The sequence below is a fragment of the Scleropages formosus genome, chromosome 6 (assembly GCF_900964775.1).
Source record: "Scleropages formosus chromosome 6, fSclFor1.1, whole genome shotgun sequence".
In the NCBI taxonomy this organism is placed as follows: Eukaryota; Metazoa; Chordata; class Actinopteri; order Osteoglossiformes; family Osteoglossidae; genus Scleropages; species Scleropages formosus.
The window spans coordinates 25,434,114-25,451,101 of record NC_041811.1 but is presented as its reverse complement, the minus strand read 5'-3'; the positions used below and the strand labels follow the sequence as shown (position 1 = coordinate 25,451,101).

The window sequence follows — 16,988 nt, the reverse complement described above, 5'->3', positions numbered from 1 at the left end:
ACAAAGGTTGTAGACTCCAACCCAAAAGCTTAAACTGCCTTGTGATAACTAACCACAATGTTCCCTGTTGACATTTACATAACTTGTAATTTCAACTGTGCATTTTTTTTTTTTTTTTAAATTAATCACTGCAATTCAGTTCCTACCTGCTGTAAATTTAAATATATGATCTGGAAACATTTGGCTGACCAAGAAATTTCACATTAAACAGAATTCTAATACTTTATTCATATTGACAAAGGAAATGACATACATATAAAGCTAAAGGCTACATCAGTTGCATTGATAAATACCAAAAGTCATGGTGAAACAGAGGAAGGATTTTGAAAACTAGCAAGATACATTATGAAATTTAACTATACTCAAATGCACAACTACCTATACCCAAATGCATTATCTAATAAAGCTGACACTAGCATTCAATACAAATCACACCCGATATGCTAAATGGCAAAAAAACTGATTTTCTTTAATGAGCATATAATTTAAACCATACAGCATATGTATAAAGCTAGGTAAGAAATCATTCAATAAAACTGAAGTCTGCTCTGTATTAATGTACATTAAAATAATTTTACTATACAATTCAAATTCCTAAAAATATTAGTAAATCCATTCTTCCCATGCTGTGATTGGTAATACTAATCAGTCTTTTTATCTGAAACTGCAGTTTGTCCATTGGCAGTAGAAGCTTTGACATCACTGCAACAATTGGTCTGGAAAACAAAATTAAATTTTTAAAAAAATGGCAAGAATGTGGAAGGTGATCATAAATTGATAAAAGCAATTACTGATTTACAACAGAGTTTCTTAGAATAAATTCATGGATACAAGAGAAAAGTGCATATGGTAATGGAGTTGAAATATTTCAGTAAGAATTCAGCAAGTCTTTATTAAGTATTTAACACTTTTGTTGGTTTTACCTTGCACGTTCCATTGGTCTTTTCATTACTTTTTGAACCACCCCTGTCCTTGTCTTTTCCTTCTACAGCTTTCTTTGGCCAGAACCGGCTAATGACTGGAGAGATGAATGGATAAATAATGGGTTCAAGGAATCTCTTGTAAACCCAGAGAAGGACGGGAATGACGATGCAGGGAATGCAAACCATGGTTGGTCCTCAGCTGATAAAGAAGAAACCTGAAGCATGGCAAACAACATTTCATTATTATTTCAAAGACAACCACATTTAATTATGATACTTCTGCAAGTACCATGCTAAGTTTTTCTTCTTCATCTTGCACAGTACACTGGCCCCACAGCTTACAAACACATCTATGAATGGTAGGCAGATCATAACATGTTTTGGTTCCAAATCCAATTCACAATCAATAAGTTTTATAATACAAAGGTTTGTAAATTTATTGACTGGTCAGGTTAGGCCAATGAAAGCCTTACGCACACCTCCAACGCCATAATTAAATTCACAGACGACACCACAATAGTTGGGCTGATTTAAGACAATGAGGAGACAGCCTACAGGCTCGAGGTGAAACATCTGGAGGAGTGGTGACAACAACCTGGTCCTTAACACCTCTAAAGGAAAGGAGATGGTTCTGGACTTCTGGAGAAGAAAGGAGATAGACCACCTCCCCCTCCACATACATGGAGAAGCCGTGAAAAGCCTGAAGTTCCTTGGAGGCTATGTATCAAAGCAGCAGACGTGGACCTGCAACACCTCACACCTGGTCGAAAAGGCCCAAAAAAAAGGCTTCTTTGTCAGGAAGCTGAAACAGGCCCAGCTCCTACAGAAACTCCTGCTAAATTTTTACAGGACCACCACTGAGAGGATCCTGACTAACGGTGCCATTTTGTGGTATGCCAGCTGCACAGTGAAGGCAGCCCAGCGCATTGTAGGGATGAAGTTTCCCCAAGTTGGACACTACCTATGCTAGCTGAGTGAGGAAGAAGACTGGCAGTATCATCAAGACCACCACACACCCCAGTCACTACCTGTTTGAACCGCTGCCATATGGCAAACGGTTCAGGACAGTATAATCCCGCACCAATAGACTGAGGAACAGCTTCGTTCTCAAAGCTGTGGCCTCCATAACACCCTCCCTGCTGAACTAGAGAACTGATTACAAAAGCCAGCTCCTGCCTCCGTTGCCACCCCCAAATCCACCCCCCCGCCAAAACCGGGTTAGGACTGAGAACTTCAAAGTTTTATTCTAATTCTTCTTTAAAAAGTGATCTTTATGCTACTGCTGTTCTGAGAGTTGCCATACAAAATTTCATTGTATTGCACACAATGAGAATAGGTATTTTAGTTTCAGACTTGAAGTGATCAAACAGGTATAACTCTTCAAAGGCAATATCATTACAAATTACTTGTTTCAGGTAAATAAGACTAAACTTCCCATACTGTATGTGTGCAACTGCCCTGTGATGGACTAGAATCATGTCCAGGGTCTCATCTGCCTAATTCCCTATTTTTCTGAAATCACTCTGGACCACAGCAACCCTGCACTGGACAAGTAGTTACTGGTAGGAAAATGGGTAATTTTGAATTGTTCATTTTTAAAAAGCCACCAACTTTTGCATACCTGGTTTTTTAAATTTAAAAAAAACAGGAGAACCTTTTGGGGGTCAGGTAAACATTTCCCATTTACATGATGAATAGTAATAAGAGTTTGTTTTACAAGAATTCACCTTACAAGTAGACGTTGAGGAATTAATTATAGAAAGGAAGTCTGTATAAATAGCTTCTGTGCTTTCCGTTTCCCCCAAAAGAGCAGTGCTGCGTTTGCAAAATCATTTCACTTGGATAAATTTAAAAATACTATTTATTAAACAAACGGAAAAAGCATAACATTGTAGTTACTCTTGACTTGACAGTAAAATACAAGACAGTACCAAAAAAAAAAAAAAAAAAAAAAAAAAAAAAAAAAAAAAAAAAAATTTGATGAATGAGAACCGATCAGATGTTAGGGCAAACTAGTAGAGATCATGAAAAAAGCTGGAAACACAGCAACATCGACTTATTCCGAAGCAAAGTAAAAATATTAAAGTCTATAACTAATGATAATGAATGACAACAATAATAAATTATAATTGTAAGACGACACACAGCCGGCTTGACGAATGTCAAATTAGCGATGATAAGCGACAGTTATATTAACATGCCGTGTAAAGGAAATCCACCGAAAGGTACACATTTAATATGAGGAAAAATAACAAAGAAAACTGTTTTCTTTAAAGAAAATCGTAAACTTACTCTTTAGACTACGGAACAGCTCTCGACTACCCTCGCTTTTCCTTTCCGACTCACCGAACTATGGCGACGCCACTTCCGGTTCACCCAGGAAACACAAGAGAGCAGGCTGTTCTGCTGCTCTTTTCAACAGTGGATTCAGTCCCATCCAATAGAGCTTCAGAGGATTCGTTCCTTGTTTTTTGACGGATTGCTATAAAGCTCAAGAGTTTCGTTGTCGCCCCCTACTGTGCCGGAGTGGAATAGAAACGCAATGTTCCAGTATTCACATCGTTCAAAGCCAATGTCGATCTAATATACCAAAAATACACTAAACACACAATTATTACTGATCAAACTAAAGTAAAATTTGGTATCGCTATACCTAATTCTAATTAAATTAACTAAATGAATTTGTCTGTCCTTGAGGACTAAGAAGAAAAGGTATATGTGGTAAAATTATTTTCGTGTTCAAATGCTTCTTCACATTGGATTTCTTTACCCGTAATCTACTTTTAAACCCATTCATTATTTATTTAAGTTACATAAAAAAATAGAAATCCTTAAATTCAGCCATCTTCCCTGAACTAAAATACTGAATTTCAAAATGTTACTAGGGTAGATTTGTTATTGGGGTTTAGCGTGTTGGTAGAAATATCAAAGGCTAAAGCTTAATATGCTCTCCAGTCCTACTCATGTTGAAAGAAAGATTCCCTGCGTTCGTGTAAAAAAAAAAGAGAGCAGCAACAGCTCAGCTGCCTGGGCTGCCTTGTCTTGTGAAAACGTGTTTATTTTATTCTTTATTCTTGAGCCCTACTTCCAAAAATGCTTATACTTTTTACCGCATAGTGGCTTTAGCCGTCCAACAGCTATGTTTAACCAGCATTTTAAGGACTGATCTTCAAGTGCCCCGCCCGTTGATAACTCGCCCTAAGCACGATAACAGCAGCATTACAGTCCTCCGCTGAGGTGAAGGCTCTAACCCATGATACCAACTGAACGCAGGGCCCCTACAATAGCCTGTCCAATCAGCACTTACTTTGCTTTCATGCGGGGTGATGGCTCAGCAGCCCACCAATGATGCGCTTCCTTCTTCATCGCGAGCCTGGCCTGTAGCCGCACCCCATGCAGAGGGCGGAGCCAAAGCCCCAGTGGTGGGGGGTAGAGCTTCGGAAAGCAGCGGGGTTGTGCACGTAAAAAAAATAAAAATACACACACACACACACATTGTGAAAATAACGCCCGGCGCGCTGTTGGAAGAAGTGCTGTTCGCCAGTTTGGGAGCGATTTCGTTTCGGGTAAGCCGTAATTGCTCACAGAATTCCCACAGCAGCACTCGATTGTGGTGGCCATTGCACATTCAATTGTGATTTAAATGTGTTTTCGTGTGTCCCGCGGAGAGGGGCGTGTACTTGCGCTCTGTTTATTTTTATTCCTCACTTAGGCGATCGAAGATCGAATATAATCTGCCGGGGAGCGCGCGCCGTTTCGCGGCTCCAGACAACGCTCGCGGGCTCTGGGTATTACAGCAGCTCGCGCGCGGAGGCCACACAGCTGTGCGGCACTTTGAAACGAGACGAATCGAGTGTCGGGGGGGGGACTGAGGGAACTGAGCCTTACGTTACCGTCACCGTGTGTGCGCGCGTGAGCGAGTGAACTTTACATATACAGTCACCCTTTTTACGTGTTTCACATACAAACTTACATATCATTACACACACTCTGCTGACTCTGCGTTCCATGATTATGCCTTGCTGTTTGAATCATGCACGTAAAAAAGGTCTGTTTTTTTCTAATTCTTTCCCCTCCAAGTTACCGCAAACACTTTTTCAAAATTTATTTCACACCTCGTTATTTTGCACATTCTTCATTTGCCATTTTTAAACCCAATGTTGTAAAATGCTTAATTAATAATGCGGGTGTGTGCATGGACTGCGCGCTGAGTAATGAAGCAGAATTCTAATTTATAGAGAGGCACCCCAAGTAAAACCAACGTTTTTTTTTTTTTTTTTTTTTTTTCCTTTCTTTTCTCACAAACATAATATGAAAATGTGAAGTGATGTCGGTGCGAGTGTTGAAATGCAAGTGTGTTGCACGTCGTTGTCTACAAAATAAGAGTCTGACGAGGCTCACGAGCGCCTTTTGCTTCAGTGGCTCCCCTGGTATTCATAAAAAAAAAAAAAAACACATTTTTTCCAATGTGCTGCTCTGTTTTTTAAACTTCTCGTTTTAACTCTCTGCTCAGGAGACTGTGACTACAAAGAGCTAATGTATACTGAAATCATAAACTGTAGGCCATATATTCTGTTGTGTTGGGGGTCTCCATTTAAAAGTACCATTTTCTCATGTTTGCGTGGAGAAACACAAATATAAATAGAAATAGATGCTTTACACTACAGTGCATATGTGATCAATGCTAATTAATATATAGTAAAGACTTAGAACTCATGAACGTTCTGAAGATTGCATTAGTCAGTGCACTCATTTCAAGAAGAATCTTTTTTTTTTTTTTGCTGATGTCTAATAATACAAATAATGATAACCTTGCCTGTAAAAAGTAGAGTATTGGTTTTATGTTCAAATTGCAGTCAGTGAGAAGGAAGGAATCGGGTTTCGTCGAAGGAAACTGTTCGGGATTCGTGTCGGCCGGCTTGCAGAGCGTGTGAAATGTTTGTTATGCAAGATGCACTCATTCTTGTGACTGAAGATGCACCGCATAACATGAGGGAACATGAGCCAGGCTAACACAAAATCTTTCCACGTATTGAGCATGCCGTACATGCGTGTTTCTCTATTTCATGGTGTACTCTTCATAAGCATTCAATTCTTTCCTGGCCACAAATTAAGTCAAATCGTCTGTCTCAAATCAGACTTGGCAAATGTTTTCAGGCGCATCGGTTTGGAGAACTACTGAGCTCAGTCCTTGAGTTTCCTGCCCATGAATATATTTATATAAATAAATAAAATTTTTTTGGCTGTCATTGTAAAGTTACAGGCGCTGCCAAGGCACCCTGTCGTGTAGAGCACAGAGCCAGAAACTGTCTGAATCGGTAAGTGTCAGTGTCTTGTGCAGGGCAACTTTTCAGAATCTACTTTCATTGTAGTGTGTTCTCAGCTGCCGGTGACTAGAGAAGGTGATTAGAGTGATTAAATTAATATTTTCTTGTTCTGCCGTTCTTACTATTCCTGTATATAAATGTGGGTTGAGGGTGTTGGGCAGGGGGTCGTCATCTCCGTCATCTCAGCCTGTATTGCTTTTGTTCCAGCTCAGCTTTTTGGTTTATTAATTGACAGCCGATTCTGTGTGACAAGTGATGTCATCCAGTGATTTGGGCGTATTTTTCATTTTTACTCTTTCTCGAGCCTCCTGCTGTCCTTCCTGCTTGCTGTGCGAACAAATGGAAAAAGGCCAATAGAAATGTTTACAGGAAACAGGAATAGGCGAGGGTTCGAGCTATATTCTTTTGTTTAAATTTCGGTTGATAATGTTGGAATTCAGAACATTACCTTGTTGGGATATGTGAAAATTTTGCTGCAACTTTTTCTTGTACTCCAAGTGGTTAACTTGGAAACTGGTGATTAGAGGATATCGCAAAGATATTCTATCCTACAGCCATTGAGGGCTTTATGTATGTTTTGGTAACATACAGATTACATGTTTTTATCTTAACACTAAGGTTTATGTAGTTTAAATGATTTTTTTGGGGAGGGAATCAGTTGGATTAAATTGTTTTGCCAAGGCACAGAATCTTACCTCCTTGCAGGTAACGTACAAATGGATTACTTGTTTTCACCGTGTTTTAATCCTGTTGAGAAAAAATGATGTGGTGCTGGAAGATGTAAGAGATTAATCGGGAGCACTAAGGACACAGAGGATGTGGAGAGTAAATGCATGTGCCGGATTTGTGCTGGTTTCAGGTCAGCGCTCCAGTTCTGACTGACCGCAAGCTGCTGTTGCTGTAACAGTATGGTAACACTGCCTGCCCCCCCCCCCCCACCCCAAACTCCTTTATCACATGCACTCACTGCGCTTCTCCTGTGATTCTGTGAGGATTACCAGGACGCAGGGAGTGCGGTGCCAGAGCCCCCCCCCACATTCCGTTATTCTTCAGGAATGAGAGTCACACTCCTAGGCGCTGACCCTCATGCAGTCCAGCTGGTATGTGCTGCCTTAGAGACCCTCCTTCTCTCTCTCTCCAGTTTAACACAGCTCTTACGAACTGTTCCTCGCCCCACGCCCACTTGGTTGTCTTCCCCAGATATGGAGTGTTTCACCAGCTCATTCTTCTTTCCTGCTGCTGGTATCTGTGTAGGCTGTGAAAGTCAAGAAAGGCCAGTATTTCCAAGTGGGTTTCTACTCTTCATACAGTACATTTAAACATCAGGAAACAATTACTTCAAACCTATACACGCTTAATATACTGTACATAACCTAGGAGAAATTTGTCATTATAGTGACAATGCTGTCAAAATAATGCAAATGCAGATTCATTTTAGAGCAGCGTAGTAAATGTAATCACACTGAGTCATAAATTATATGCGCTGCGTTTAAGTACACCGCAAAACTTATGGATGGTCTGTTTAGTCCAAATTAAGACAGTTTCATGTTCCCATTTCAGTTAAGCCTTTTTAAAAAATATTTCTAAATATGTGGTTTTTTTAAGGTAATCAACAGCACATTTAACAGCCAGAGATGTTATTGATGGAACAAAGTGCTCTGAGGCATCTATATCCAGATATGTTTTTTTCTCCCCAGTGAGTGTTTTTATACCCACGGGCTGTTATCTTGTTGTGAGTAATTCATGGTAATCTTTCATTGTTCAAATCTATTCTGTATCCCAATAATGGCAGTCAGTACATGGATATTTTAAGAAAAATCCTTATGTTTTCTTATATGTTTTGCCGTGGTTGGTTTTCATTCCTGCCTCTCCATAGTGTTGGTGAAGCTCTGGTGCAATGGACATGTGCTTCTCTGACTTCTGCAAGTTCTAGATGTGGTGCCTCAGACAAATCCTCCCAGTACTGGTGTCCTGTTATGCTCTGGTGTCTGACCAAGTTATTTGCTCATCAGAACAGAAACTTCTGCTGAAGTTGAGTTTTGTGGGATGTCTACTTCACCTGGTTTCATCTTGGCAAAGTGTTGTTAACGGTATGGCATCTCCTGACAGTGATCACCAGACGCTTGATATGTGATGTGGCGCACAGATAAAGGCAGCCCTTCCAGTTCTGTCACCACCTACAAACCCTCTGAATGAAGCAGACATGTAACTTGCTCATAACAATAACTGGTTAAACAGTTTTTAAATAAAAAGGTTTGTGTTTAAGGTATCTGTTAAAAACATCCCTTTCTGGATCTAACAGATAAGTGCTTTAAGCAAATATTTACACAATGAAATGGGGAGAATACATCATCTTTTTTGGAGGAAAAGTCTTATGGTGTTTGCTTTAAAAGATATCTTCCGTAATGGACACGTTATGTTCATTTCCACATTCATATTACTGCTTGAATCTATTCTTAGTTCAAGATGTTGACCAGGGCCACTCAAGCATGATTTGCTCTACATGTGTTGCTCAGCCTTGCATGCAATTTCTGTCCCCCTGTAAGCATAAGAAGTGCTAGAAGTTACACATAGTTCAAATGAAACAAATCAAGCATAAGGGGCTTAAAATAATGGAATTAATGAGTACGAGGGTTGTGAAATAAAATGTAACTGGAGATCGGAGCAGTACTGCCAATACTCGGCCTATTGCACATCGTTATTATGAACACAGAATTCATTCTGATGTCATGCTTGATGCAGTACAAAGAGGAAAAACTGTCTGATGCAAATACTTGTTTATTCCTAAAATATGACTAAGATGGCAACAGTGTTGTGTTATCAGGTAACTGTCCTTCAAAAGCAGCGTGATGTCTGCCATCCTACTGTGTATAACAGCAGTTTAACTCCAGTGTTTCCATCTCCCTGTCTTGTCTAACACTGGTTGCCACAGTAACTATACTTATTTGTTACACCCAATGTCCAAATGTGATTAATCCCCAAAAATCTGTTCTTAAGGTGGGATCCTGAATAATGAACACACTTCAGATTACAAAATACCAGTCCATGGAGTGTGCTTTCCTAAAATGCTTCATTTGAGGTTTTACCAGAACAGTCTGCTTTTTGTCTTGTTTTCTTGACTTATAGGAGAATTAGTGATGCAGTCAAACAAGCAGTATCAACCAAATGTTAACAGAAATAATGAAGAATGCACAATTACACAGTTGAATGTTGATGTAAAACAAATGACTAATATGGGGTTCATTCCATTCATCCTCAGTATGGCAAACAGCATCTGTTCATGTGTGCAGTTTAAAACGCTCCGTATGGCATTGATGGACCAGAATGCTTGGATAACCAGAGTGCTGTCTGGATATTGGGATGTTGAGTGAATATCACAAAGGTGTAGTAGTAGCATTTTTAAATGTTTACAAGCTTGTTTTATTTCTTTTCATTTAACTTTTGAAAAGTGGGGAAGCATTACCTAAAGGGTATTTTTAATTTTTTTTTTCTTTTTCATTTAGTGCTCAAATTCTGAGTTTCCTTTGAATTGAGAGGTCCTGAAACAGTTTTTGTTTCAGCTCTTTATTTGCTTGTGCGGGTATAGGGTTCACCAAGAGGACACCATTCTCAAGATGTGCCCAGGAAAGTGCAGCTGCACTCTTTCAGCCAAGAGAAATCTAGAGTCTAGTTGTCTTGTCTTGTCTCGTTGGTCTTCTGAATGTCACTTATTTTTAGTGAGGAAACGGCCAGAACAGAGAACAGAGCAATTACTGTGCTGTCATTTTCTCTGAATTAATATTTTACCCATTACAATTAATGAAGTTCTCTGCTAAATTTTGCTTCCATTTCCTCTTTCCTACTGTGATATTAACAAAATGGGTGGAAATGTTTTAGCTGTCAGTCTGTTTTAAACTTTTACGCTATTTCTTAAACCTCAGCTACGTGACGGCATTTGCCACCACTTGAAGTATTTCATCCAATTTGTTTTGTGGGATGCATTGATGCAAAAAGCTTATCTTGCTTAACATTAACCTGTACACTTGCATCACTTTCCTCTAAATGATTAAAGAAAAATTTGATGCAATCTGACAAGGCAAGGCAGCATCAAATACATATAAACAAGCTTATTTCAAATATTCTACCCTTAATTAAGAATAGTTCCAGCATGCGATGCATGTTTTTGGGGAAAAATGTGAAGCTTTGTAATACAAATTTATTTATTGGTTTTATATGGGTGTATTCTGTGTACACTGCATGAATATCAGGATGTCGTCTATCAATGCAAAGGTAGTTTTTGTTAAACATCAAGAATAATTATGAATCTGTGTGTTCTCCATCTAATGTAGATGTTTCTTTCTATTGAGTTCTCAGTGTATTGGGAATAAATGAAAATTGATGGGTGCAACCATAAAAGCCTGTTGCTTAAAATAGCGCAGCACTGTGAAATGTATTCCTGGCCACTCTTTGAAGTGGTCTTCACAGTAGGTGATGTTCTTAGAGCACATCTTAGCATTGACACATCCCTTTTGTGTAAAACGCAGGCTGGTATGTGGCTGTGAATAAAATACCCAGCTAAAAAGACTGTTGCAGGCCTCGTAAAACTAAATTTTATCCTCATTCATGCATGCAGTCAGCAACAGACAGTTCATGGTTATGCAATGTAATAGGGTTCCCCTCAGTTACCATGGAGATGTGCTTAGTTTCCATAGTGACTATAACATACTGAGCTATTTGACTGAATATCTGTACATTGTTGTTGGGATACTGCTCGATGTACATTGAACTTTTCAGTTCTAAATATATTACAACAGTACAGCTGTTACAATACAGTGAAAGTGCTTGAATATGGTGGGAATAACCGGAACACTCGGGTCATACAGTTATTCTCTATTTTTTCCATCTAAATGTGCGAAATAACAAAGCAAATTTCTGGTACGTGTGAAACGTCTTTCACATACTCAGAGTATAACTCGAACATGTTTTTTGCATATTTTTTATTTGCTTTAATACTTGCAGACATCATTTGCCTTTGTGTTCCATTGTAATGACATCCTTGTCACACTTGTCCTGTCTTTGGAGGACTGGAAAAATACTAGTAATGGTTCCTAATAAGTGAATATATGGTGGGGGGATCATTCTTGCTTCAACATTGTTGCATATACAATGTGCAGCAAACTGAGCAGGGACTGCTGGGGGTCGAGCAGGCAAATGTTTTATAAAGGCATGAGAGGGATTACACATTTCCCGATGTGTGATTTGCAGGTCAGCTCGTGTGTGGGTGGTGCTCCTGCTCGTATTTCACTGGGAGTGCAGCACACCGTCCTATACAGTGGCAACCATGGTATTCTTGCAGAACTACAGTGTTGAAGAAAAGGAACATCTTGAGTCACTTATGACACAACCCAACTGCTATTTCTCAGTTATGCAAGGAGTGGAACAGCTCCTTCCGTTCTAACAGTTGTAAAATTATATGTTTTAAAACTTTTGGAAATGTTGCACCGGATGCAGCGTGACGGAGTTCCACGTACGTAGCTGTTCCAGTCTCTTAGTTTGTATATTCAAGCAACACTAAAGCTAATGCAAGGCAAGTATTACAAATTAAAGGCCAGGAAGTATAAGTCTGTGTATTCTTGAGTAAGCCCTGGCCATACCTTGTAGATGGTGAGGAAATTACCCAGTGGATCTGTTGTTAAAAAGCTGCATTGTACTTATTAGTGAGTGACAGGTGGGTGTGGGGAGGCCTCTGGAGCTTTGAGGAGTTGCACTGGTGGGAGGAAATGCATGGCTGCTGCCTGCCAGGCTTCTCGTGGACTTTGTGCAGCACTAACATAGCTTCTCAGCTGGCCCCGGAATAGTGATGGATAGAGCAGTTTTCCTTTACAAACATGCTTTACATCCTTTACAAACAAATTACTGATAGAGAATCTGCCGAGTTTTTAATAAACATAACAAAATAGTCAGAATGCAGTAATGTAGTGCTGAGATTATCATCGTTGTAGCATGTTCCGCAGCTGAATACCTTCAGAATGTGTTAAATGTTTACCCTACTTTAGTAGCACGGGAAGAGTAAATTGAGTAAATTGCTTTGAATAGTTATCTGTGGTGCCTCTTGTGTCCATTGTTCAAATTGTCTGTGTAGGAGGCGGTTATGAAGTTCATACTGTGCATGGCGATTTTTTTTCCCCTTTTTTCTAAACATTTTTGTGAGACAGATTCTACATTGCATTATTATGGTCCAAGGGTTACTAGCTAATTGTAATAGTGATTACTATTGCAGCAACACATCACCAGTATGGTAAAACTAACCTGTCTCATGACGGTCTGAACCCAACTCATGTTCCCTCTTGGTGGGTGAACAATCCAACACTTGGTGAACACTACTGGAGAATATTCATAAGGTTATGTTGGAGGCTACACGATTGTTTACCCAAAAAGTGTGTCCGTTTGTGTATCCAAAAAGTTGCTTTATGACATCCTTTGAATGTAGTTCTGGTGTAGAATGTTTGACACGGACAGTTCATGTTGGGTACCATGCAGGTCCCTCGAATGGGCCTCTTCATCTTCTTCAGTTTGAAGATCATCAACAGGCCCGTATGAGGCACTTGCATGGTACCCAACATAAACTGTAGGCGACTGTATTTCCAGTGGTGCATAAAGAACAGGTTTGTGAAAGACACATGTCTAAGGTGTGGGCAACGTGTTTGGGCATCTGGGGCCTTTGTAAACCTGAGACTTATGTGATATTAAAGCACGGATTGACATTGTTTTAAGCCTTCCATTTTAACTTGCTGGAATGTTTACTTTGCCCAATTTGTTCTGACATCTAGTTCTTTGTAGAGAGACAGCTGCATAGCTTCACTTTAACATAACGTGCAATCTAGTAAGTAATGTTTTGTTTTTGGCATTACATTTGAGCTTCTAAATGCAGTGAAGGAAATAGGTGTGTAGAAAACATTTTTCTGTAGAGAACTTTTCAATCCGCTTTTGAAAACCTTTCATACATCGATGCATAGCTCCGAGGGGTGTTTTTCTTCTCGTCTCACTTGAAAGCTTTGTGCAGTGCTGCAGCGCAGCTCCCTAAAGCAAGATATGATTACACAATGGTTCAGTTATTTCCTGGACTCCCGTTGTGCTGGGATCAGGGTGGTGGTCAGCTTTGTGTTTCTGCTTTCAGTGTTGCTTTTTGGCTTGAGCTGCAGTACTGAGCCCTCTCGTTTTCCCATTTATGCATGGATTTTCCCTGGGAAGAGTCCGATTTTTATTGTACATAGCAATCTGTGTCTTTATTTTTTTGTACATTCTAGCAGTAGTTCCACTCCAGCATCATGAAAATGTGGTGAGGTGGAGGTCACTGGAGTGAGCCTGTTTTCTTTGTTACAGCTTCACTATAGGGAGTTAGCAAAATAGTAAGTCTTGAAGAGCTGGTGAGTTCATGTAAAGTGAAAACTTGTAAATACCTTTGCCTTCCAGGACCATGATATTTACATGTACATTTATTCACTTAGCAGGCAAGCGACTTAAAATGGATATGGATACTATGTAGTGTTACTAGCCCACACACCTTATTCACCAAGGTAGCTTACACTGCTAGATACACTACTTGCACTGGGTCACTCATCCATAAATCAGTGGAACACACTCTCTCTGTGTCACTCACATACTATGGGTGAACCTGAACAGCATGTCTTTGGACTGTGGGAGGAAACCAGAGCACCTGGAGGAAACCCACACAGACATGGGGAAAATATGCAAACTCCACACGGACTGAGCGGGGAATCGAACTGACGTTCTCTCGCACCACCCAGGCGCTGTGAGACAGCAGCGTTACTCACTGTGCCACCGTGCCGCCCGTTTCCTGGGGCAGCGGGTAGCACTGGGCTGCAGTACCTGTAACCACATCATGATCTAGGGGCTGTTGGTCCAGTACAAAATACCCAACTGTATAAATCAGTAAAATTTTGTAAGTAGCTTAGTGTACAAACTTGACATTGTAAACTGCTTTCAAATGGAGACGGCTAAAAGAATAAATAATAGCTTATGCTGTTGACAGAAGTTGCTGAATATTGTCTGTTGGGTGAGATCGAAGCAAGTGGGAACATTCAGGACTTTGAGAGACATCTGCTTGATGCCTGGACTCGTACAAACTGACGAGCAGAGCAGCAGAGAGACAAAGGTGCCGGGTTTTGTAAGTGACTCTCCTGAGAGAGAGCAGCAGTGCGTGATGGTGCATTTAAACTGGCACTGCTTTATACAGCTGAATTAATTACAGCTGAAAGGTTCATTTTCAGTCTCTAATGAGAATTTGGCATATGAACTTATTGCATCGGTTTTATGATTGTGTTCTGTCATTGATGTGATTTCTCATTACTCGCTTGTCAGAAATGCTTCCACTGTATGAGTTTCCTGACAAGTAAATGTACAAATAAATGGTGGCCATTTCAAGTAGTTGACTTGGCTTTGTGTAGCTGTGAGAGCAGTGAATGAAATCAAAAGTACTCGGTTCTTGTTGGTGTAAATGCGAATTAGGCTCGCTTGATTTCGGTACGTTTTTTATGCCCCTCACAACTCCATTATCCCAAGCTGTCTTGTGTTTTGAAAAAATCGGGGCTCTCTGCGGGCTCCGGAGAGTTTTGAGTGAGATGTGCGGTTGTTATGGCAGCAGCAGCAGCAGCATTGGCAGTTCTGGGAGAGATGCTCTGTTGAAGACTAATGGCTGAAAGCACTTGTTCCAGCTCTGTCTCCCACAGTGCCTCTGTGGGACTGGTATTCTGTAGCAAGCCGTAATAGTGTCCTCAGAGGCATCTTTGTTCTGCCAAGTTGGTTCCGTGGTTAAGGGAGACACTGGGGTTGCATTTTCTCTTTAAATTGTGCAGTTACTGGCCTTCTACATTTGACTGGAAATTTTGTTTAAAATAGAAAGCCCAGAATTTCCTCCTTGAAAGCCTCGATCACTTAGTTTTCCACCATGTGCTTAATTCTAGAATCTAGATGTCGTAAACCTCCGAAATGTAAAATCTGTGATCTGAGTCAGAAGTGCTCTGGGTTGTCACCGAGATTTTGCTTGGGATGCCCTTTTCCGGAGGAGTGGATGTCGAGGACTAATTTGACCTCATAACATCTGGTTAATTACTCCTTTATTTCAGAAAATGAAGAGCATAAAAAGGTAAATGCTGTGAGGACATTGTAGTTTGGTACTGATGTGAAAAGGAGAGAGATTTCTCTCAGAAATCAAAAGGAGACCTTACTGAGGGGTGGTCACATGACATGGTTTTAATATTGGCGTGATACTTGGCACCGGGTACTGTTTTCCCCACAGAATCCAGGGGCACTGGCAGCCTCGGACTGAGTGCTGCAGCGTTTTAAGAGGCCACAAGCTATACTGATGCCTTTTGTTTCCCCTCATCTGTCTCCCTCTAACAGCAGTGGAGATGAACGGTGACTCAGGCGCTGGGGTGGTGACTTCCCCACCCCCCACCACGGCCCCCCACAAGGAGCGCTATTTCGACCGTGTGGACGAGAGCAGTGCCGAGTACCAGCGTGAGAGGAACATGGCCCCTGACCTGCGGCAGGACTTCAACATGATGGAGCAGCGCAAGAGAGTCTCAATGATTCTGCAGAGTCCGGTGAGTCGGCACACCAGCGCCTTCCATCAACTGGCGCAGTATGAAATTTTGAAGATATTACTTTGCCACGTTTATTTGTTTTTATTTACACTTTGTCCATTATTGTACCTGGTAAAATTTTTTTTTTTTTTTTTTTTATTATTAAATCAAAGTGACTTGAATTAAGTCCTGAAATAACTTCCAGATCCAGTTGTGTTCGTAATCTGAGGATCCAGTATACACGTATTTTCTGCCAAAAAACATTACAAAGTTCTCATGCAGCATGTCAGACCCCCTGTAGGGGGACTGTTGCTTTTACTTAATAAAAAGTGTTATGCCCTTTATACTCCTTTCCTTTTTTCCCCCTTTTTTCACTGTTAGTAAGTTTTTCAGTTTAAGAATCCATTGGTGAAATGGAAGACAACAGTGGACACTTGATACAATTAGCGAGACAGACAAGACAATGGGGTGTGCAGTAAATGAACCTTTATGTGAACACTGGTTCTTTCACTCCATTAGTGCATGATATCACAGCACAGATCAACAACGTCTCTGTCCCTGGCAAAGTGCTGCAGTGGAGAAATGGGTACAGCTTTTGGCAATAAGAGCAGCATTAGCAAACATCGCTGCCAGCAACAAAAAGAAAATAAAATTAAGGGAGCTTCATGACAGTGGTATGAACTGTTTCGAGAGCCGAGTCCTTGAACTCAAGAAGGGAGAGCTGTTCGCCAAATCTCTGCCATATTTGCTTCACTTGAGTTCTTGTGGTGATAAGGAAATGAGATCAGTTGATCATGAAGATGCTAGTTTTTTTGTGTTGTTTCTGTTTTTCCTTCCATATTTGTGTGTTAGGTAATTCAGTCATTTTCAGTTTTAACAAATTGTTTTCTGATGAGGTCTTCTGGGCCAACATCCTAGCCAAGTCCAGACCTTCTTACCTTGATTTGTTCTGTGGTGTTGCAGGCCTTTTGTGAAGAGCTTGAGACACTGATCCAGGACCAGCTGAAGAAGGGAAAGAATCCCACCAGCTTGCTTGCCCTGCAGCAGATTGCAGACTTCATGACTACCACCATCCCCACCATGTACCCAGCAGCACCACAGGGTGGCATGGCAGCCCTTAACATGAGTAAGTATGAATATGTAATACTTAGCAC

The 16,988-nt window shown here is 40.5% G+C and overlaps 2 protein-coding genes across 8 annotated transcripts in view; one reads left to right on the top strand and one right to left on the bottom strand.

The window, feature by feature from the left end:
* Positions 1-272: 272 nt before the first annotated feature.
* c21h18orf32 (chromosome 21 C18orf32 homolog) lies at positions 273-3,288 on the bottom strand. Its single transcript, XM_018751565.2, has 3 exons — positions 3,216-3,288; positions 924-1,138; positions 273-716 (listed from the first exon to the last, which is right to left on the bottom strand). Exons 2-3 carry the CDS (start codon positions 1,107-1,109, stop codon positions 642-644), a joined length of 261 nt encoding a protein of 86 aa, XP_018607081.2. The 5' UTR covers positions 1,110-1,138; positions 3,216-3,288; the 3' UTR covers positions 273-641.
* A 1,113-nt stretch (positions 3,289-4,401) lies between these two features.
* Positions 4,402-16,988, top strand: part of LOC108935091 (alpha-adducin) — a 32,385-nt gene continuing 19,798 nt past the window's right edge. For all 7 annotated transcript variants that reach the window (XM_029252750.1, XM_018753376.2, XM_029252749.1 and 4 more), the window contains exons 1-3: positions 4,402-4,489; positions 15,653-15,855; positions 16,798-16,960. In XM_029252750.1, the coding sequence (XP_029108583.1) occupies positions 15,661-15,855; positions 16,798-16,960 (358 nt within the window). In that variant the 5' untranslated portion in view covers positions 4,402-4,489; positions 15,653-15,660. The remainder of the gene's footprint in view (positions 4,490-15,652; positions 15,856-16,797; positions 16,961-16,988) is intronic.